The 21,564-nt window shown below is 43.1% G+C and overlaps 1 protein-coding gene across 1 annotated transcript; it reads left to right on the top strand.

Annotated features, from left to right (window-relative positions):
• The first annotated feature begins 12,864 nt into the window (after positions 1 to 12,864).
• PGRMC1 (progesterone receptor membrane component 1) lies at positions 12,865 to 20,792 on the top strand. The gene is made up of 3 exons (XM_006208815.4): positions 12,865 to 13,296; positions 16,624 to 16,779; positions 19,466 to 20,792. The coding sequence occupies exons 1-3, from the start codon at positions 12,972 to 12,974 to the stop codon at positions 19,567 to 19,569; spliced, it is 585 nt and encodes a 194-aa protein (XP_006208877.1). The 5' UTR covers positions 12,865 to 12,971; the 3' UTR covers positions 19,570 to 20,792.
• Positions 20,793 to 21,564: the final 772 nt, after the last annotated feature.

A 21,564-nucleotide genomic window follows, 5' to 3' on the forward strand; every position in this document is an offset into this window, starting at 1 on the left:
AATAAATTATGGTTAATACATATGATGGTATCTTATGCAGTCATTAAAATTATGTTTGTGAGGAATTTTAGTTACACAGAAACCTCTTACAAAGGATTGTTAGGAGATAAAAAGCAGGGCGGGTAACGGCAGATCCAATGCACTAGCTGTACAATCATTGGCAACTTAACCTCTGTTTACTCATCTATAAAATGGAGATAATATAGCAACAGAACATAGAATAGTACCTTGAACACACAAAGTATTAGCTGGTGTTTGTGTGTGTGTGTGTTTTTGAGGGGAGAGAGAGAGAGAGAAATGGTGGTCAAGAGACAGTTGCAGTAATGGTGGCGACACAACTCAGTGTTCCAGTATCTCAGCAAGTCTCCTGGATTTGGGGAAGCAGTTTCCAGCGGCAGCGGTAATGGCTCAGCTTCCCTGGGTTGCAGCTATGGTGCTGCATTCTTGAGGTCAGTAGTCCTGGTAGGGGCTTCCTCATTGCCCACTTCCCTGACGGGGGCAGAGGTCACGGCACCCTCTGGTGGGCTCATTTAACTGTCTGTCTTGGAAGTCACTCCTGCCGCCCTGTTCCTGCAACACTTGCAGTGATTCCATAAGCACTTAATTCCCCTGTTAAATCCCTTTTTCAAAATAACTGAACAGTTTTTGTTTCTTACCACTGAACACTGACTAATGCAAGGATGAAATAGAAAGATCTGCTTGGGACACATCAAGATCCTGATGCCTACTGACATCAGGTATGCCCAATTGTAGAGAAGAGTCTGGAGTCTAGGAGAAGACCGGAGTAAATAGTTTAAATATGTGAGTCATAAGTCTATGAATCACATTTTAAGTCGTAGGACTGGATGAGGGGTGAAATCACCTAGGGAGACAGTGAGAATGCATGCTGACCCCGGACATACCTGGGGCACTCTAACCTTTAAAAAATTGGTAAAAGAAGTGGAAATGATAAAGAAGGCTAAAAAGGAGTAGCCAGGGAGAAAGGAGAAAACCATCAAACTGCATATCCCAGAAACCAAGTAAGTAAAGTATCTCGAGAGGCAGTGATCAGTTCTGCCAAAATGCTGTTGAGAGACTAAGCCGAGGTTACAGAAATGCCCCTGGCACTGAGAGCATAGGCAAGAATGGCTTTGAAGGAGTGGTGGGGGCAAAAGCCCAAAGGAGTGGGTGGTGGAGAGAATGGGAGGCAAGGGTGGATGTAGTGTGTGCGAACAGACAACCCTTGTGAAAAGTTTGGAGATCTAGGGGGCATATGAATGGGGCAGTAGCTAGAAGGAAGATCTGGGGTCAAGGGAGAGGGTTTTATGAGAGAAGAAACAGCAAAGCACGTTTATTTGCACATAGGCATGATTCTGTAGAGAGAATGATCTTGATATGCCGTGGGGCGGTGTGGATAACTGTGGGAGCCAAGGTCTTGAGAAGATGTGAGGCGAATGGATTCAGACTCCCAGGGGAAGTTCCTTGCTAGAAGGAAGGACACTTTCTGCACTGTACTAAGAAGAAAAACAGAAACTGTAGATACAGAGAGGAGGGTGGTGGGTTTGGCCTTGGGAAGATGAGGGCGTTTCCGTTGCTTCTATGTTCTTAATGAACTCAAAGGCAACGTCATCAGTGGAGAATGAGAATAGTGAGGGGATATTGGAGGGTGGAAGAGTGGAGATGGTGTGATGGCGTGCTCCCGGGGAATGAGAGTGGGAGAGAGGTTGGGCCATGGCTGTGGAGCATGACTCTTAGACCACATTATCCACTTGTGAATTACGGTCCAAAATTTAAAGTGGGCCCCTCCCCATCCCCTCTTCCCAGGGAGCTGCCTATCTGCTGTCTGCCATTATAGACCAGATTGCATTTTCTGGACATTTACATTGATGGAATCATCATATTTCATATTTTACTGCTATTGTAAATGATATCTTTTTTATGTCATTTTTTTAATTGGGTGTTGCTATTATATAGAAATAAAATTGATATTTATGTGTCAATCTTGTATCCTTCCACCTTGTGAAACTCACCCATTCATTCTAACAGCTTATTTGTAGAATCCATTGGATTTCCTATACAAAAGATCATGTCATCCATGAATGAAAACAGTTTTAATTCTTATCTTTCAAAAAAATTTTTTTCAAGTCAGACCAGCCACTAGAGTACTGTGCTGCCTGCTACGATGCCCAGTTGCTTAGACACAGTTAGGAAATAAGGGGATGATTGGTTTTAACCAGGGCTGGGTTTTGGAAACATCTAGTGCGTGATCAAGAGAGGCTGGCTGATGTAGGGTAGAGGGAAAGATGATTGAGGTTGAGGACAGTCAAGGAAGTGGAAGGCCAAGGTGCGGGAGGGGCCATCTGTGTGGATGTTAAAGCTGCCAAGAAGGAGGAAGCAGCAACAGCCTGGGGAAGACAACTGAGCCTAGAGGAAAAGGCTCAGTCAGTAAAATTTATACCCCACCTGCTCTGGGCTTCTGGGGAGTAAGGGTGCCCAGGGCCTAGAGCTCAGATACTCTAGGACTCTGCCTCCTTCCTCGGTGTGCGCCCAGGCTGCGGGGATCCAGCCCTCTCCCGGGCTGGCCCAGAGTCCACACCTCCCTCCTTCAGAGCCCTCTACTCTCAGACAATCCAGCTCCAAGCTCTCCATCACGTAGACTTTTTGAAATCAAATGCCTCTTTACTCTCCTCCTGGGGCAAGTAAAGTCCAGACCTCCATGTCACAAGACTTGGCCACCCTTTGTGACAAGATTGAGTAAGGGAGAGAGAAATCAATTTTATTTAGTGTAGAAGCCACAGCAGAGAAAACAGGTGACAGTTTGATTATGCTGCCACAAAGGAAAAAAAAAAACCTAAGAAGGAATAATTCTTACATTTTAACCCTAGATATTTTTGGCTGGTAGGATAGTGGGACCACACCTACACATATGCAGAGGTGTGGAGTGTGTGCGTGGGGGGTGGAGGGGTGGATACACAAGCACAAGGAAATAAGGGAAATGTGTCTTTGACACCTTCCTGCCTGCCACTTATTTGCCAATTCCTCCCATTTTATTAAAGTCTCTTATCCCAGGGCTACTTCTGCCCCCATCTGTCCCCTTAGCTATAGAAGTTGCCCCCTGTGTGCTCTGGGAATCAGAATCCTCTCCTTACCAGTTCTCTTTTAGGTAACAATGGATGTGAATGGGTTAACGGGATTAAAAACAACCCACTGTTGCTTTAGCAAACCACTGAGTTTCCTAGGCAACATAATGCCAGCATTTCTCCTGTTTCTTCCTGTTTCTAAAAGCCCCCATGGAGGGAATGGTGAAAATATTAACCTTGGCTAACACTCAAGTCCCTGCTCTTCCCCTCCCACTCCCCACGCTACTCCCCCAGCAGTTGACCTTGCCCCCTACTTTATGGAAAACACTACAGCTGTCAGGTGTGAGTTTCCCTAACCTTGAGGTCCCTACACCTCTCCCCCTCCTCTTAAAGGATGATGTACAATCCCTTCCTCTGATCCCTTCCCCGCCCCCATCCCTTTTGATTTCATCCTCTTCTGTCTCACTTCCTGCCACAGGGTTGATTAATATCCCCTCTCTTGTGTATCTTCACCCCCTAAACACCTGCGAGCTACGTGACTCCAGCCTGAGTCGATTCCAGCTTTCAGAAAAACAAATCAAAGCAAGAAATCCAACTTCACCTCTGTCCTCCATCTCCCTCCTTTTAGTCAAGCTCCTCAAGCTTATCGCCTCAACCCTCGCCTCCCACTCAGCCTCCAGGCCACTGGAACCAGGCTTGGGCCCTTGTCACACCACCCACACTCGCAGGACTCTGGCCTTCCAAATGGCCTAGTCCAGTTCACTCTTTAGTCTCCATTTTTCTTGCTCTCTCTACAGCACTCAACACTGTGAACTTCTCCCCCCTGGAAACTGTCTCTACCCACTTTGCTTCTGTCAGACTCTCCCAGTCGTCTTTCTACCACTAAGAGTTTTTAATCTCAATCATCTTGGTGGGTCGTTCTTCCTCTACTTATCCCTACAAAGTCAGTCTTCCCGCCAAAATAGGGATAAATCAGGGGTGGGAGATGAACAGACACACGGTACTATATATAAAATAGATGAACAACAAGGCCCTACTGTACAGCATAGGGAACTATATTCAATTTCTTGTAATAACATATAATGGAAAAGAATCTGAAAAGAATATATATATGTATGAATATGTATAACTGAATCACTTTGCTGTACACCTGAAACTAACATTGTAAATCAACTACACTTCAATAAAAAGTTTTTTTAAAAAAGAGTCTGTCTCAGCCCTCTTTTTCTCTCTACAACTGGCTAACAACCTATAGATGCCAGGCAAATAATCTGAATGGGTCATGCGATAATAGTGGCTACGTGACAGCGTAGCATGTGCTGGAATTCACAAAGAAACATGCTCTCTCTCTCTTTTTTTAAGAAACAGTAACTCTCTTACCCTCTTCTCTAGCTTTCATTTTTCCCTTTCAATAGAGTCGTGGGTACAAAAAACATTTGGCTATCCTCTTTACTATTACGAAAAGCAGAGCAAATATGATAAAAGACAACGATGTTTGGTGCCAGTGTTGAGACTGCCGTAGGGAGGAGCGGGCCTCGCTCGGGCACGCCCTCTGAAGGTGGTAGCTGCCAGTCAGCTCTGGCCAACTGTTGCCACACAGGGATCTAAGGCCAGATCATCCAACTTTTTAAAAGAAGTCAGAAATACGGGTTTTATGTAAAAATCTTTTGGTTAACTATTTACATCTAATATTTTTTAAATTAACATAATGTGAAGGTCAAATAAACATGCACTGGGGCCAGTTCTAGTCACCAGGGCCAACCATTCTCAACCTTGGCTTAGCACATTGTGCAACAAGCCTTGGCAACACCTCTGCCCTGTGTTCTCCCTGATTTCAAATACCACTCACGGCCTGATATCTCCTGCCTTTATCTCTCCAGTCCAGACCACTAGCCTGAGCCCCCAGGCACCCAAATACCCAAAAGGACACATTACTGGCTATCTCCACCAGAATGTTCCTTATGCCTGTGCTTTTTGAACATGAATGCGCTCGTGACTCATGTGGGGGGTCTTGTTAAAATGGAGATTCTGATTCAGGAGGTCTGGGATACTGCCCAAGATCGTGCATTTCTAACGAGCTCCCAGCTGATGCCAACCTGCTGGTCCATGAACCACACTTTTAAGACTTATCTGAATACACAGATCTTTCTGCCAGTTTGCTCTTACCCTGTATACCTCCTCTTGGTGGATGATATAGCATTTGTGCACTCATCCAAGCGAGGGTTTGGGTCATAATTGGACATAGAGGGAGTGAGAGGAGTAGGAGGAATCCTAAACCCTGTCCCATCCAGCTCTTCAATATAGATCCTATTCATCCCTGCATGTACGTCCTCACTATCACAGCCTGCAGTTAGGATCCTCACTGGTGTTCCTGCTCCAGCATCTACCTCTCCAATGCCTCCTCAACTTTTCTACCAGCATGATATTTCTAAAAAGCAAAACGATCTCTTGTAAAGCCTGGGTTCTGGAGCCAGACTTCTGGGTTGAAATCCCAGCTCTGCCTCTTACTGTGTGACTTTGAGCAAATAACTTAACCCCTCTATGTTTCAGTTTCCTCATCTACAAAAAGAGAATGATAATAGAACCTAACTCATTGTAAGAGAAATGAGGCATATTTGTAAAGTCGTTTGTAGCACTCAAACACACACGTTAGCTGTGATGGTGATCATGTCACTCCTAGCTTCAGTAAAGTTGGAGTGTTGAGGGTAAGACACTCAGAGAGAGATACAGCTGGAGAAAGGTAGGCTGAGGCCAGATCATGGAAGTTTAGGATCTCAAGTGGGTTCCCCAGGAAAACAGACTCTGTGATGGAGGTTGGTGCATAGGAGGTTTATTGGGGAGTGCTCTTGGGTTCTGCACCTGAAGGGTAAGGCAAGGAAGTGGGATGAGGCAGAGAGAGAAGATGAGCTGCAGTGACTCAGTCAATCCTGCAGGGAGCTCTGGGCTGGGATGGCCCCACAGAGTCTGCCCCAGCAGCCACTGGCCTCACAGTGTTTTATAAAAAGTCCGAGAGTTATCCAACCACTGAAAAGAAAGAATTATGTAACAAGATAGAGGTGCTAATTATTGTTACGATGGCAAAGATATTAGAATATATAAATGTATCAAATTAACATTGTTGTATACCTTAAATTTACACAATGTTATACACCAAATATATTTCACTTTAAAAAAAAAAGAGTACAAGTCTTATTCCATACAAAGGATTTAGAACATTGCCTGGCATGTAAGTGCACAAACAATGTTAGCTCTTACTGAAGATGTAGATTCTCAGACTTTACCTTTTACTGGATCAGAATCTTTGAAGGTTGATCCTAGGAATAGACATTTTAATAAGTACCCTCCCCACTCTCTTGATTATTCTGATCCTCACTAGATCTTGAGAACCACGGGTTTCCCTAGAAGACTCATCGCTTCCTTGTCCATCTGGTGAACATTTTCAAGACTCAGCTCAAATGTCACCTCCTGCATGAAACTTTCCTGGATCAAACCTCCCATCTCTCCTTAGCCTACCTCCCTCTTACCATGTGTAGACCATGATGACATCATCTATAACCATTTGACTGTCTGTCTCCTCTTACTACACAGTGAGCTTCTTCCTTGGGGGAAAAACTTGGCACCCTCAGCATCTACCACAGAGCCTAGCATGAAGTCGGGGTTCAAGGGAGAATGGTCAAGTGGATGTAGATGGGCAGGCCACTTTTGGGTCTCTTTAAAATCTCAGCACCAAGCGCCACCTACTCTAGTCTCTGAAATTGACAGTGTGGAATCTATACACTATTATCCTACTAATATACTAATATAATAGGGTATGCTAATATCCTATTATTTAAGACATAGTTGGTAACTCTGGAATTTTGTTTTTTTATCCCTTAGAAGTTTGAACTCTGGATTGTTTTTTATAATAATAAAAGTAATTTATGCTCACTGTATAAAAAAGAAAGCAAAAATTACCCATAATCTCACAACCCAGAGATAACTGTTACCAACTTTTATGTGTATTTCCTTCATATTTTTCTGCATATGTATATTTAACATAATGGGTTTCCATATTCAAATCCAGGCCACAAATATTTATTGAGCACCTAAGATATGCCACCCACTCGTTTAAGTATAGGGGATATGGCAGTGAAGGAAATAGATAAAATCTCTGTTTTCGTGTAACTTATATTCAAGTCGTAGGAAGTAAATAAAAATGTGAGTAAATGATACTGTATATTAGGAGGCAGTAAATGTGATGGGGAAAAATAAATTCGAGAAGAGGGGAAGAGAGTCGGGGAAGGCTTTTTTGAGACTTGAAAGCAGCGAGGAAATGATCCATGAGGGTATCTAGTGAAGAAGACTCCAGCAAGAGGAATCCTAAGTACAGAGGAATTGGAATACTCCTGATAGTTCAAGGGCCAGCCAGGAGGCCACTGTGGCTAGAGGAGAGTGACCAGGGAAGGAAATGGGAATGAGGCCCAGAAGTCCTAAAGGTAGAGGTTGGGTGGGGCGGTGCAAATCCTGTAGGGCCTTGTAGGCTGCTGTAAGGACTTTGGGTTTTTCCTCTGAGTGAGATGGAGAACCTCTTTGGATACTTACATTGTTTCCAGTTATTTGCTACCATGTATCAGGCTTTGCGATTTTTCTATACAAATCTCTGCTCCATATCTCTGAGTACTTCCTTAGGAAAAATTTCTAGAAGTCGAATTCCTTGGCCACAGGGTACAAAGAATGTGAAGCACTTGTTGCATATTGCCAAGACTGCTTTCTAGAAAGTCTGTATCCACTAACAATATAGTTTAATTCAACAAATATTTATTGATCACCTACAACACGGCAGGCATGAAATACACTAGTGAACAAGATGAATCTTTCATCCTAGCAACTTCACCCTGGCCAGCATGGTGTCCGAGTGCTTATCTAGATGTATGCTTGTCAACACCAAGTATTACCATTCTTAAAAAGCTTCAAGCAACAAAAGTCAAAACAGAATGTTCCAATAATTTGAATGATGAAAAGTGGTATGTTGTTATTATGTTCCTTTGATTTATTTGATTATTAGTGAGGTTAAATTCCTTCCCACACATTTTCATGCTAATCAGCCAATTGTCCTATTATCTTCTTTGAGTTCTTTAAAACCTTTCAAAATAATGTAAAGGAGGCAAGAAATTTGGAAACATTAAAAGATTTAACATATATCTTGGGAAATAAGTGATCCTCAGGTCAAGTACACAGGCTTTAGAAATTGATTTGAAGCCAGAGAGTATATATGACGGAACTCTCATGTTCTGAAGGGACTCTTTAGTCAGGAGCACCTTGCTTATTTCCAGAAAACTTGAGCATGGCCACTCTGGACAAGACCTTTCCACTGAGTATTATGACATGAGTCAGAATGGTAGGATGCTCTTCCTCAACGATCTCAACAGCCCAGTGTTTACCTAGTAGCCCACTTTATTTAACATCAAATCTGCTCAGAAAACAGTTTAATTTTCAAGCTGTATCACTTCTTGAGGTTTTAAATGGCACAAATTTTCTACCTTCTGTATGAAGCAGGACTTCCTTTAATCCATTACCACTCTAATGGTGTACTTTGCTACAGAGGTATAGCAGGAAGGACACTGGACTGTGATAAGTGAAAATTATAAATCCCTCTAGCCCTCCATAAAAACATTTCCCCCACTTTTTATTGAGATATAATTGACATATAACTCCGTGTAAGTTTAAGGTGTACAACATACTCATCTGATACATTCAGATTGTTATACAATTGTCATCATAGTGTTAGCTAACACCTCTGTTCCCTCATAGAATTATCATTTCTTCTAGTGATGGGAACAATTAAGATCTAGTTTCTTAGCGACAGAAAGAAGCAGAAAAACATTAAGCACAGTGGAAATATCACTTTTGATGAGATTGTCAACATTGCTGGACAGATGTGGCACCAATCTTTAACTAGAGAACTCCCTGGAAACATTTAAGAGAACCCGGGGACTGCCCAGTCTGTGGGTTGCAATGTTGATGGCCACCACCCTCACGACATCAGAGATGACATCAACAGGGGTGCTGTGGAACTGCTAGTTAAGAACTGCAAAGAAAATAATTTTTTTCTCTGAAACAGCTTCATTCTTTTCCTTCCTTCCTTTCTTTCTTTCTTTCTTTCTTTCTTTCTTTCTTTCTTTCTTTCTTTCTTTCTTTCTTTCTCTTTCTTTTTCCTTTCCTTCTTTCTCTTTCTTTCTTTCTTTCTTTCTTTCTTTCTTTCTTTCTTTCTTTCTTTCTTTCTTTCTTTCTTTCTTTCTTTCTTTCCTTGACATATAGTCAGTTTACAATGTGTTAGTTTCTCATGTACAGCATAGTGATCCATTTATACATATATATTCCTTTTCATATTCTTTTTCATTATAGGTTATTATAAGGTATTAAGTATAGTTCCCTGTGCTATACAGTAGGACCTTATTATTTATCTATTTTATATGTAGTAGTTAGTATCTGCTTATCTCAAACTCCCAATTTATCCCTTCCCACCACTTTCCCCCCGGTAACCATAAGTTTCTTTTCTGTCTGTGAGTCTGTTTCGGTTTTGTAAATAAGTTCATTTGTGTCATTTTTTTAGATTCCATATATAAGTGATACCATATGGTAAAGAAAACTAATTTAATAAGGGGTTATTTGACAACCAAAAAAAAAAACCCTTAAAAAATCTAGTTTCATAGCAAGTTCAACTTTATAATATGGTTTTATTGTCTGCAATCACTGTACTGCATATTAGCTCTCCAGGAGTTGTTTATCTACTATTTGCGATTGTGTACCCTTAAACATCTCTCTTATTCCCCCATCCCCAGCCCCTGGTAATGACCGTTCCACATTCTGGTTTTTTTGTTGGTGTTGTTGCTGTTGCTTTTTTTTTTTTAGTTCAGGTTTAGGGCTTTTTATTTTATTTTATTTTATTTTACTATTCCAGGTAGAAGCAATATCACACACTATTTGTCTTTCTCTGTCTGACGTTTTCTCCACTTTTAATAGTGGTTACCTTGGAGGAGAGAGAACCAGGGGTGAGGAGAGGGGATTTAATTTATCTTTTGTATCTTTCTATAGCTTGAATTTTATAACCTTAAACAAATACGACTTTTAAAAATTTCCAACAGGGGTTACCTGGGTGGGAGCTAATGGTTTGTTCTTTTTTTTTTTTTTTTACTTTGTATCTCTCTTTATTAGGAAAAAAAACCTAAAGAATCATTTGTTATTTTAAAATTTTCCTAGTTTTGTAAAACAAAATCTGTGTGTGTGTGTGTTTCATATGTCTGCAGGCATATAAACTAAATTGCTAATGTGTGGGGCTGGGCTTAAAGATTGTGTGGGGAGCTGGGAGAGGGATAAATGAGGTTCATTTTTTACTGTATACACTTACATACTGTTTAAGTTGGTTGTAGTGAACATATATCACGTTCTACATTTTTTCAGAAAATAAATAATAAACCATTTCTCCCCACCATGAGGCTAAAAGGGACATGTGCTCACTCTGGAAAACATAGAATAGTATAAAGAAGAAACTAACAATCACAGCAGTTTACGTTTTAGTATGTTTCCTTCCAGGCTTCCTTTCATGCATTTTTTTTTTACATAGTTGAGTTCATGCTGTTTATAGTTGTGTATCCTGTTTTTCTCTCTTAAGATTAAAACACAAGCACTTTCCTGTATCGTGATAATATTTGGATGGCTGCATTGTACACTATTTTATGCTTTTGTCACAATTCGAGTGGATTAATTAGCTAGTTCTTCAATTTGAATATTTAGGTTGTTTCCAGTTTTTTCCATATTACAAATGATTCTCTGATGAGCATGTTAGTAATGAAATCTTCATTTGCATTTCTAAGTGTTTCTTTGGGATAGATTCTTAGTGGTGGAATTACTGGCCCAAAGGGCAAATTTCTAGGAGTGGGATCAATGGGTAGAAAATATTTTTATGGATAACAAAAGGTTATACCAGTTTCTACTTTCCCTAACAGTGTATAAGAGTCTCACCGCTCTCTTGCCAGCATTGTATATCATCCTTTTTTTCTGTTATCCTTTCTGTTGGAAAGTAGTAGGTGACAGCGTTATCTGCATTTTTCATTGCAATTGAGATTGAACATTTTTCATATGCTTATTCGCCATTCCTATCCCTTCTGTGAACTCCCTATTTCTATTTTTGCCCATTTATTGACTAGACTCTCATGGATTTTCTTGTCAATTAAAATGAGCTCTTAAAAGATACTAACTCTTTGTCACATTAGTTGCAAATGTAAATATTTTTCACAAGCTTGTTGCTTTTTTAAAAAATGTCTTGGCCACACACAATTTTTTTTTAAAGATAATTAGATTCTAACTACAGCCGAGTGCCCTCAGTTTGAGCCTGTTTTCCTTTGATTAAATGGAAAAGGTTTGACAAAAGATCTGGAAAGGCCATTTCAGCTAATCCTAACTTTAGATCTGTAGAAAAAAATGTGTGGGCCCGATTTAAAGATTGTTCAGCTCATTTACTTTTAAATGATTTAAGAAGATGGGGTGGGGGGCAGGGATGAACGTAGTTTGTGCCAGAAATTTTTAGAATTCTGAAGTAAGAAGCCAATTCTCTCCAGTCTCCAGTGTGTTGGGAGGGGGAGTAAATTATGTGCAAGCGAACAGAACCCTTGATGGAAAAGTACTGCTCTGGGCCGCAGATGTGTGCATGGCTTGGTTTTAATTATTTCCCCCTCTCTATCTTGTCTTCCTCTCCCCTCCCCCTGCCACAAGAAAGAGGGCGGCCAGATTAGGACTGTGAAGGGTATAGACAGTTCTTTCTCCCTAAGACACGCTCCGGAGCAGCCGGTTAGCACATCAAAGGCCGGATGAAATACTGAGGAAACGAAGGGACCAAACCTAGGATCCTTCCAAACTCCCACCTTCCTCTGGGCTCCAGCGCAGTGTTATTGTGACTGCCAAGGGTACCTCCTCGATCGGCTTCAAATAGAAGAACTCTACCAAAGAAAGAAACTTCGGTCATTATTCTGAGCCAACAACAACAACAACAACAAAGCGCAGCAGAACGTTGGTTGCTGATGCTTTGGGACTGCGCAAATCAGTGATTGTAAAAGGACCAATAATGAACACAAAGTACATTGGGCGATCCGATCCATTTCTCCAGTTACTGGGAGTGTTGTCAGATGGGGCCTGTGCACTGACTTTAGCTATACCAGGGTGTCTGCCCACAGCATGGGGATGGGGTAGGATTGCAGAAGGGTTATCAAGGAACGTGAGTGGGGATTCCCAAGTGAAAATGGGTAGTCTGGGTCTCTGGGATGGCAAAGGAGCTCAAGGAGTGAATTTGCTGTTCCCTAAGAGAGCATCGTGGTCCCAAGGGTTGGCCAGGGAAAGATGAGGCTTCGAAATGTAAAGTGGGGAGAAGCCTGAAGCGTGAGAATTGAGTCGGTGTTTGGCTTGCATCAGGTGGCAGAGAGGGCCTCACACAGGGCCGTGCTAAGCCAAGCGGTGTGCGAGGAGCAACTGGGTGCGGAGGAGGGCTGCGCGCTGCGTCGCAGTTAGCTAGAGAATGGCGTGAGGATGGCGTGAGGCTGGGGCCAGGCCTCGCAGGTAGAGCTGAGGGGTGTACTCAGCTCTCTCCGCAGCGGGGGAGGCAAGATCCGGCTGGGGGAGGGGAGCCACCATCCAGAGGCAAGGTGGGGGGCCTGAGTTGGGCGGAGCCGGACTGAGCAACGCCGGGAGCTTTAGCGGTCGCGAGGGGCGGGGCTAGGAGGCTCCGCCCACCCTGGGTCCGCCCCCGCCCCGCCTGGTCCTTCCTCCTCCGCTGGCTAGTCCTTGTCCGCCGAGCCCCGCGCGCCACTAGCTCGCGGAGAGGGAGGAGAAAACGAGTTCCGGAGCCCTCCCTATCCCAGCCCAACCTTTGCTTCAGCGATCATGGCTGCCGAGGATGTGGCGGCGACCGGCGCCGACCCGAGCGAGCTAGAAGGCGGCGGACTGCTGCATGAGATTTTCACATCGCCGCTCAACCTGCTGCTGCTCGGCCTCTGCATCTTCCTGCTCTACAAGATCGTACGCGGGGACCAGCCGGCGGCCAGCGACAGCGACGACGACGAGCCGCCTCCGCTGCCCCGCCTTAAGCGGCGCGACTTCACCCCTGCCGAGCTGCGGCGCTTCGACGGCGTCCAGGACCCGCGTATACTCATGGCCATCAACGGCAAGGTGTTCGACGTGACCAAAGGCCGCAAGTTCTACGGGCCTGGTACGGCGGCCGGCCGGGGGGCCGCGGAGACAAAAGAAGGGGCCCTGGCACGGGGCTGGGTCTTGGAGAGGCGAGGGGGGGACGGGGCGCCCTGAGGCGGTGGGGAGATGGCGGTAAGCCAGGGAGGGCGGGGCAGGGCGGCTCCCCGGGCGGGCAAGGGGCTAGAGGCGCTCTAGAAGGGCTGAGGGCCAGTGGGGTATGCAGATTCCTGGTCCGCACCGCCAGCGCCAGGAAAGGAGTGGAGGAAGAAGGCTGAAGCGCTTAAGCCGTGGTGGGTGGGTGAGATCGCGAGGCTGGAAGGCTGGGAGAGGGGGCGGGGAACACAGCAGAGCACAATGTTGGGGGAGTTTCGAAGATATCGGGTTTGGGGGTTCCTGGAAGGAAGGGATGGTGTCGAGCTGGAGAAAGGAAATGAAGGTGTCTCAAGGGAGGCATGGGCAGGAGGAGGTAGGGAAGTCCAGCCTTGGAGGGGACGCGAAGGCCGATGACGCCAGGAGTAGCCATGGTGGAAAGTGAGGGTGTGGGAGAAGGAGAGCGGAGATGAGATTAGCAGCAGGTAGGAGCATTGTGCGTGGTGGTGAGTGATGTGTGTGCGTATTCGGTGTACGTGGCTGGTCAGGCGTGTGTATGCGTGTGCGCGCGTGCGCTAGGAATGTGGCATGTGTCAGGTATGTGTGTGGCATGTGTTTGGTATGTGTGTGCCATGCTGTGTGTGGTGGACGGGGAAAGCTGGGAGGTGAACAAGGGAGGTTCCATAGGGGGAAGGGAGCTGGATGAGAAAAGCTGAATGCAGCGGACGGTAGGAATGTGGCAAGACGAGAAGGCAATACGGTATTACACTCTATAGCAGGAGAGAAAGGACTAGAAGCCAAAAAAATAATAATAATAATAAAATGGAGGGAGAGAGAAGTGGGAGGATCTTGAGAAACAAAAGGGGTTGGGCTATGAAGCCTGCTGGGTGTGCGGATTTCAGGAAAACCCAACCAGAGGAAATGAGGGGAGGATGACTGCTGAGCTGTTGGAGGGGGCAGGCTTGAAGGGGCCTTGGAGATGAGGCTTTTCCAAGGTTGGTTGCGGATCAAAATCACCTGATGCGCTTGAAGTACAATATAGATTCCTGGCCTAATCTCCATGACCACGGAAGGCGGGGGCGGGGGTCCAGGAGTCTGCATTTTAACTCCCCCCCCCCCAGGCAAATTCGAGAAGCATCCAGGCTTGGAAATTCCTGCTTTATAGAGTGTTTGGATCAGAGGAGGAAGAGATTTTAGCTCCTCCAATATGGACGCCTCTAAAAACAAGGGGGCTCAGGGAATGTGTATACCGGTATGGAGAAGGGGGTAAAGTATGGACCACCACCATCTGCCTTCATCCCCTATCCTGCTTTGTTTTACTCTCCCAGTCTAAGTCATCAAAATTAGATGTGCTAAGGTTTGATGAACTTTCCCACTTAGCAGTTTATCCTCGTGGAAGATTTAGAAGAACTACTTTCTGTAGGCATGTAGCTGTCAAAATAATTTGAAAACCATACCTATATTTGTCACTTACAGCAGCTCACCTAGAGGCATTATCAATAAACATAATTGTGCCGTTAGCTGTTATTACAGACTTACGCCATAAAGTAATTGAAGCATGTGCCTGGAGCATCATCATATGATTGTAGTTTGCAAAGTCATGGAGAGAATGTAGGCCGGTGTATAGAGCAAAAAACGGGGAGTCAGGCAACCTGAGTTCTCAGCCTGGTTGGATCACTGACCAGCTATGTGACCTGAGGCAAAGCATTGTTCTCTCTGGGCCTTAGTTGTCCCACTTTAAAATAAGGATGGCCCCACTGTAAGATCTCTAAGTCTCTACCCTGCACTGTCATCCAATGAGGCCATAAATATGTGACAATGTCACATGGAAATACTTCATGTTATAAAGGATTCCTAAAAATTATTCATACAAGTGCCTATTACTGCGTGCGTGGCACTTTTGTGGGTGCTGGGAATATAGCAGTGAACAAAACAAGCACAAATCCTCTGCTCATGGAGCATAGATTCTCATGAGCATACATTCTGGTGAATAATATGTATGTTCTCTAAAGACTTTTAGTGCTCCCCTCAGATTGTTTAAATATTCTGTGACTGTAATTCCTGAAATGATGAAGTCCAGACCAGTACAGTTGGCCTATTTACCTTCTTTAGTGGAAATGGTAGCATATGCTGATTAAAAACAACCATTTTTCCTTGGGATCTTCTGTGCATTTTAAAATTGATCATAAATTTCATCTAATTTTTAAAACTAAAAAAAAAATCCTGATGGATTGAGGTTTCAGGTGACCAGGCCTTATTAAAACTTGATCTGTTCTCATACTTGGCATAGTGGTCACCTACAAAGTTTATCATGTCAGAGTTGCTACTCAATCCACCTTTGGGGAAACAACACATTGTTTAAAGTACACTGAATTTTTTCATTTAAGTCTAAACATCCACTTAAATACCTACCGAATGGTTCACTGCTCTCTTAGACAAACGTTCAGTATCATATTAGATATAATAACATAATGTTATGTATAATAGCATTCAGATATTTTATAGAATTATTTTGGGTTATTGATTCAGCCTTTGCTCCCGAGAGTTTTAGTATTTTCAGTCTTCTCTTCAAGCCCACCAAAAACGGTGATTTCCTCTATGCCATCTCTTCTTTATCGACAGTGAAGATTATGTAACCTGTGAATAGGTTTCTGAAGCACTGATACTCTTATAAAATGATTTCTCCTGCAGATGCCACATGTTACTGTTTTAACACAGTCTAGTCTCCTAACCAAAGATCTCTATAAGATACTTTTGACTCATTAAACTGTATCAGAGTACATCTATAAACAGATGTTTTCATTTACACCTTAGTGTTTATCTTCAGAAACCGTAACTTTCACTGGCATAGCCCAAGTACCTAGAACAGAGCCAGATTCAAAGTCCAGAAGTTGAATTCTGACCCATGAGCTCGGCATTATCTTGGCTCATTCCCTACTAACCACCCCCAAACCCAGGAGATAATCATTTATGGCTTTTTTATTAGCTATTTGAAAATCCTAAGAAATGAATGATAATGCACAGCATTTTGATTTAGTTTTAGTTATTTAAAAGTTGAATTGACAACCGGTCTTTCAGTGTCCACTATGTGATGATCAAAAGTATCAATATCACTTACGGTTTCCAAATGGAATTTGATATTCACAAAGCAGGCTCTCCATGTTAATGGATAAGGAAGCCATTTTCTGTATATGAACCACAGAGAAATCGACTGTCTAATAAAGAATCGGTCTTTGGTTTTGTTTTGTTTTGAAAGAGGGGCCATATGGGGTCTTTGCCGGAAGAGATGCATCCAGGGGCCTTGCCACGTTTTGCCTGGATAAGGAAGCACTGAAGGACGAGTACGACGACCTTTCTGACCTCACTCCTGCCCAGCAGGAGACCCTGAATGACTGGGACTCTCAGTTCACTTGTAAGCTTTTTTTTTTAAATTGTGCCTGGGTCAAATTTCTACCAGTAGTGGGATTCACGGCAGTACAATAGTTATTACTAAGCAGCCTGCAACTGGGGAGCATTCTGATAGGCTCCTGAATCTTGGACGGATCAAGTTCATGGCCTGAAGTAATTGCAGCAGTGCTGAGTCACTTGCCATGATTTCATACCAGTTTTTAGCTAGTCCTCTATGGAAACCTGGGTTTTTACATTTTTACATTACAATTTTGCAAAAATTTCAAACTAGGGTTTGGTGCTTGATGTGCAGGGGAAAGAGTGGCCGTCTTGGCTATAGAAAGGGATTTTCATAAGCCCTCACTTGTAGAACTTGCCGTTTAAAAGCAGCCCACATTTCTGCTGAAGAATGAGAGACTTGTATTCTACAAAACAGTTTCTCTTTGAATCTAATTGAGCCTAACTATAGGCCTCATCTACCAATGATGTTTATAATCTGCCCAGCAACAATGGTGTCTACATTTTTAAGAAGAAAGCAAAAAGGAGACACTTGTTTCCTGCCTTATGCTATGGGCTGAAATCTTGAGGTGGTTAGTAAGGATGAACATTAAATTCAAATTTTGAGAATTGAGGAATTGGCTTTTGTCCAACCTAAGTTTAATTATCACTTTAACAATGTTTCACTGCTAAGAATTTGAATAACAATCTTTCCCAGCTTTGAAACAGTATATAAAAACCATGACCAGCTCCTTGAGAGGGGTTCTTTCATTGAAAATGTCATTTTCTATTTGCTGTTCTCTATAATCAGTTAACTATTACTGGCTTTTTTGGCTGAATCCAACCATTTTATTTTATAATAATGCTCACTTCAGAGAGAGTCCTGGATTAATAATTAGCCAGATGCAGCTCTACCTTTTAAGAGTTTGGATCCTAAGCCAACTTAAGTATAGCTTTCAAGTCTAAGCGGCAAGTCTTTTTACTTTGAAAACAGAATTCAGTTAACATGGTCCTTTTTTTTTTGGCAGCTTCAGGCTGCTTTTGTAACAATAGACTTCCATATGAAACTAAGGAGTTGTAACTCATAATTTGCAAAGCTTGATTTTCTAGGGCTTGCCTTCATCAATGGGGTAAAAAACATGGTATTTTCCACCCCCTTAAACTAAAGCCAGCCCCAAACACTTGTGACACTTCAGCTGCACTCAGAGCTGGTGTGGATTCCCCTTAAGGCAGGTTTCTCAGGCACCACCCAACCTTTTGTCTTGCACAGTCCCAAGCCCTCGAGGGATCTTTGTAATCTGTTCAAATACGGAAGTTCCAGTTTTTCCTGGAGATTATTTCACACAAAAGCAGCTCCAGTTACCTGGTTAAACAGGTTGGTTACTCCTCATTCCTGCCCATATTCTGAAAGAGGAGTTCTCTTGGCCTCTGACACTGAGATGATTAACCCTGTGTTAGCTTTGCCCCAATAATGTAGCCAATACGGTGGACATTTGCTGACTCCGTCCCTTCTTATGGTTGCCTCTTAAATCTTTCCTCCAACATCTCCAGTGCTCTCCTGCCTCCTTTACTACTTCCTTTAACTCCGTATAGCTTTTTCCCGTTGTGAGGGGGAAATTCTGTCTCCTGCTCTCCTCTTCATCCACTAGACTATCATCACTCCATCCCTTCACTGTCAGACAACCATCTAGTAATATGTGGTTGTCCCTGACCCCTTCTTTGTTTCCTCTCCACACTCTTGTGCTTCCTAAAATATGGTCCTGTCCCCACAATTCCATTGAACTTTCTTTCTCAAACGTTTCTGGGGACCTGCTTCTTGCCAATGCCAATTTCACTTTTCCAGTCCTTGTTGTAAGTCTCCAGTCATGTCTCCCTCCAGAGTGGCTCCTTTTCCAGAGTCCCCATTTTGGTCTGTAGAATCTCCAGTTTTCATTTCGTTAACTCATGTCTCCAGTTTTCCCTGAAGTATCTAATATCTTTCTGTCTCTATTCAGTCCCTCCTCCTCCTGGCTCTTGTTCCTTCGTGTGCAGATCTGCCCACTGGCCTCCTGGCCACCCTGCTCCTGGTCTCTCCTGACTAATCTGCCCTATACACACCGTGATACCATTGTCCCCAGAGCACGATTTTACCTTGTCATTCCTTTGGCATAAACCTTCAATGCCCTTTGCCACCTAATAGATAAGCCCAAATTCCTCGGGCTGGTTTTCCACATCTTTCACGGTATTTCCCCACGCTGGCCAACCCTATCCCTACTCTACTCCTGCCAACTTGTCTCTTTGTTGCTCTCCAGATACATTGTCTCACCTGCATGCCTTCGTGTGTGCTATTTGCATTTTCTGGAAATCCCCCCCCTCCCGAAATCCTTCTACATATTCTCCAAAGCATAGCTTTCTTCCATGAGGCATTCTGCAACCCTTCTGGCTCAATCACAACAAGCCCTTGCTCTGCTAAACGTGTACACACAAACACAACTCATTTTGACATGACCTCGGACACTCATCGCCAGACATGGCTACCTGTTTTATAATTCTCTGCTGAGCAAAGCTCTGATTCCCCGTTGGCAGGGACTGTGGTATAAACCACCTTGGTATCCTTCAAGCAGCCCAGCACGTTACTGTGTAGATTGCAGGTCTCTAATAAGTGCTTTAAAATGAAATGGGGTAGTGAGTTCCTATAAAGTGGGAGAATGACCAGTTGTGTTCTCTGCTTCTAGTCAAGTACCATCACGTGGGCAAACTGCTGAAGGAGGGGGAGGAGCCCACCGTGTACTCGGATGAGGAAGAACCAAAAGATGAGAGTGCTCGGAAAAATGATTAAAGCCTTCGGTGGAAGCATATCTATTTTTGTATTTTGCAGAATCATTTGTAACATTCCAGTGTGTCTTTAAAACATGGTGATTTCAATATTTAGCAAAGTTTTGAACTCGCTGTAAATTTTTTTAAGTAACATCACTAGTGACACTGATACAACTAACTTCTGTCTTAGAGTGCATGATGTGTTTGTGTGTCACAAATCCAGAAAGTGAACTGCAGTGCTGTAACACAAATGTTATTTACTGTTTTTCTTCTATTCATAGTTAGGACAGGCTGACTTTAAATTTGTTTTTCCTGAGAGACAGATAAGACGTGGGTACTTCCCCCAAACAGGTAAAAATATTAAATGTGCAAAGCCCTTCAAGCATCAAGGAACAAAGGATCAACTGTTAGTCATGGTGTTCTCTAAAGACAGCAAATCTCTTATTTCCCAATTGACTTAACTGCGTGATTTCTGTTTTATCTACCTCTCCAGCAAATCTGCAGTGTTCCAAAGGCTTTGGCATTGATTAGCGAGAGCTGTCCAGTAACAAAATGAAATCTCAAAGCTGGGCTCCAGTGGGAGAAATCTGTTTTCAGGGTTTCTAGCCTACACTCTTGTCTTTGTCTCCCTGGGACACTCAGACGCCCTCACGAACACAGTAATCTACAGTGAGGATTTAAACAGGATCTGAACATTCCAAAGCAAACTTTGGAAAAAAATCAGCTGGCTTGCCTAAAAACCTAAATATATGAAGAAAATTATAAGAGTATTTTCCCAACCCTCATGTTCATGGTGGGGCAATCGTTATTTGATACGATTGGACTGACTTGAGAGAAGGGCTTGCAGAATAGGAACAGGTGATTGCTCTCCTAAGAGCCTTCACGCACAGCCCTGAAGAATGAGGAAGCAGTTCTCATCGCTAGCCAAGTGGTCTTTAAAGTATATTCATAAAGTAACAGTTATTCTTCTGTTGTTACGAAACTATAGCCACTGCAAAAGTAGTAGTCAAGTGTCTTGGTCTTTGATATTGGTCTTTTGGTTAACAATAAACTTAGCTTAAGTAGACTGTACAGTTGTATGAATTTGTAAAAGTATTATATGAACAACTAGTGAGGTTTCAAACTCTTGTAATTGTAGTTGAATAGTCATTGTATTTTCTTGTGAACCGTGTTTAATGGTTTTACCTCAAATCAGAAAACAAAATGAAGTGCTTTGGTCAGTTAATAAAATGGTTTTACCCAGTATAGTGTGGTGGGTTGCTCTATTTTTTTTTCAGCCTTAATCTAAGGAACCAGATTCAATCATTTTACTGGGCTTAATACTCAGTTTCAGTTTTCACTGACTTTTTTGTATTCCAAAGGAGACAAAGTAAAGGGGCAGAACTTCATAGAAGCCTCACACCACAAACCAAGTATCAGCGTGCCCTGTTAAAAAAATAGTGAATTGGATTTATTTTTTGTGACTTGTCAGATTCTGCCTCTTTAAGTCAGAACTTTCTAAACTCAAAGGCAGACCTCTGCCTTGAGGTCTATAGCAAGGTTATTAAGGAGTAACTTTACTGAAAAGTGTTACCAGGTGCCAAGACAGGTTTGAGTTTTGCTGTAATGTACCATCTGATCAGGAATGTGTTGAATTCTTAGAGTAGCAAAGTTGATCCACTTCATGTCAAAAGAAGGATATAAGATTTGTGCACACAGTTGGCTGTGTAAACAAAGACAACCTATTAACTCTGAATATTAGTGTTCTGTCACTTTACTGTTAAAATTTGACAGTTCTCTTACAAGGGAGGTACTCCCTTAACCAGAGGGGGCTCACAGCTTTCCAGTTTTTTTGTTCTCAAACCATACTGCCTGTTTTTGTTGTTTGAAAATGTGTCCTTTCCCCCCACTAGTTTTCATTCAACAGATACATGAGCTATGTTGTGCCAAGCAGCCTGTTAGGCCATATGCTTTGGGGGAAGGTGGTGGAGAGAGACACTGGGCCTCCTCCTCAGCCTGCAGTCTCATTTAGAGTGAA

This window comes from Vicugna pacos, chromosome X, assembly GCF_048564905.1.
Source record: "Vicugna pacos chromosome X, VicPac4, whole genome shotgun sequence".
Classification (NCBI taxonomy): domain Eukaryota; kingdom Metazoa; phylum Chordata; class Mammalia; order Artiodactyla; family Camelidae; genus Vicugna; species Vicugna pacos.

What these genes read in the sequence shown, in the direction of transcription:
- PGRMC1 (XM_006208815.4), top strand. Translation starts at nt 12,972, where the DNA reads ATGGCTGCCGAGGATGTGGCGGCGACCGGCGCCGACCCGAGCGAGCTA. An exon ending in CCGCAAGTTCTACGGGCCTG is followed by an intron (nt 13,297 to 16,623) that starts GTACGGCGGCCG and finishes TTGTTTTGAAAG; the next exon opens with AGGGGCCATATGGGGTCTTT. An exon ending in CTGGGACTCTCAGTTCACTT is followed by an intron (nt 16,780 to 19,465) that starts GTAAGCTTTTTT and finishes CTCTGCTTCTAG; the next exon opens with TCAAGTACCATCACGTGGGC.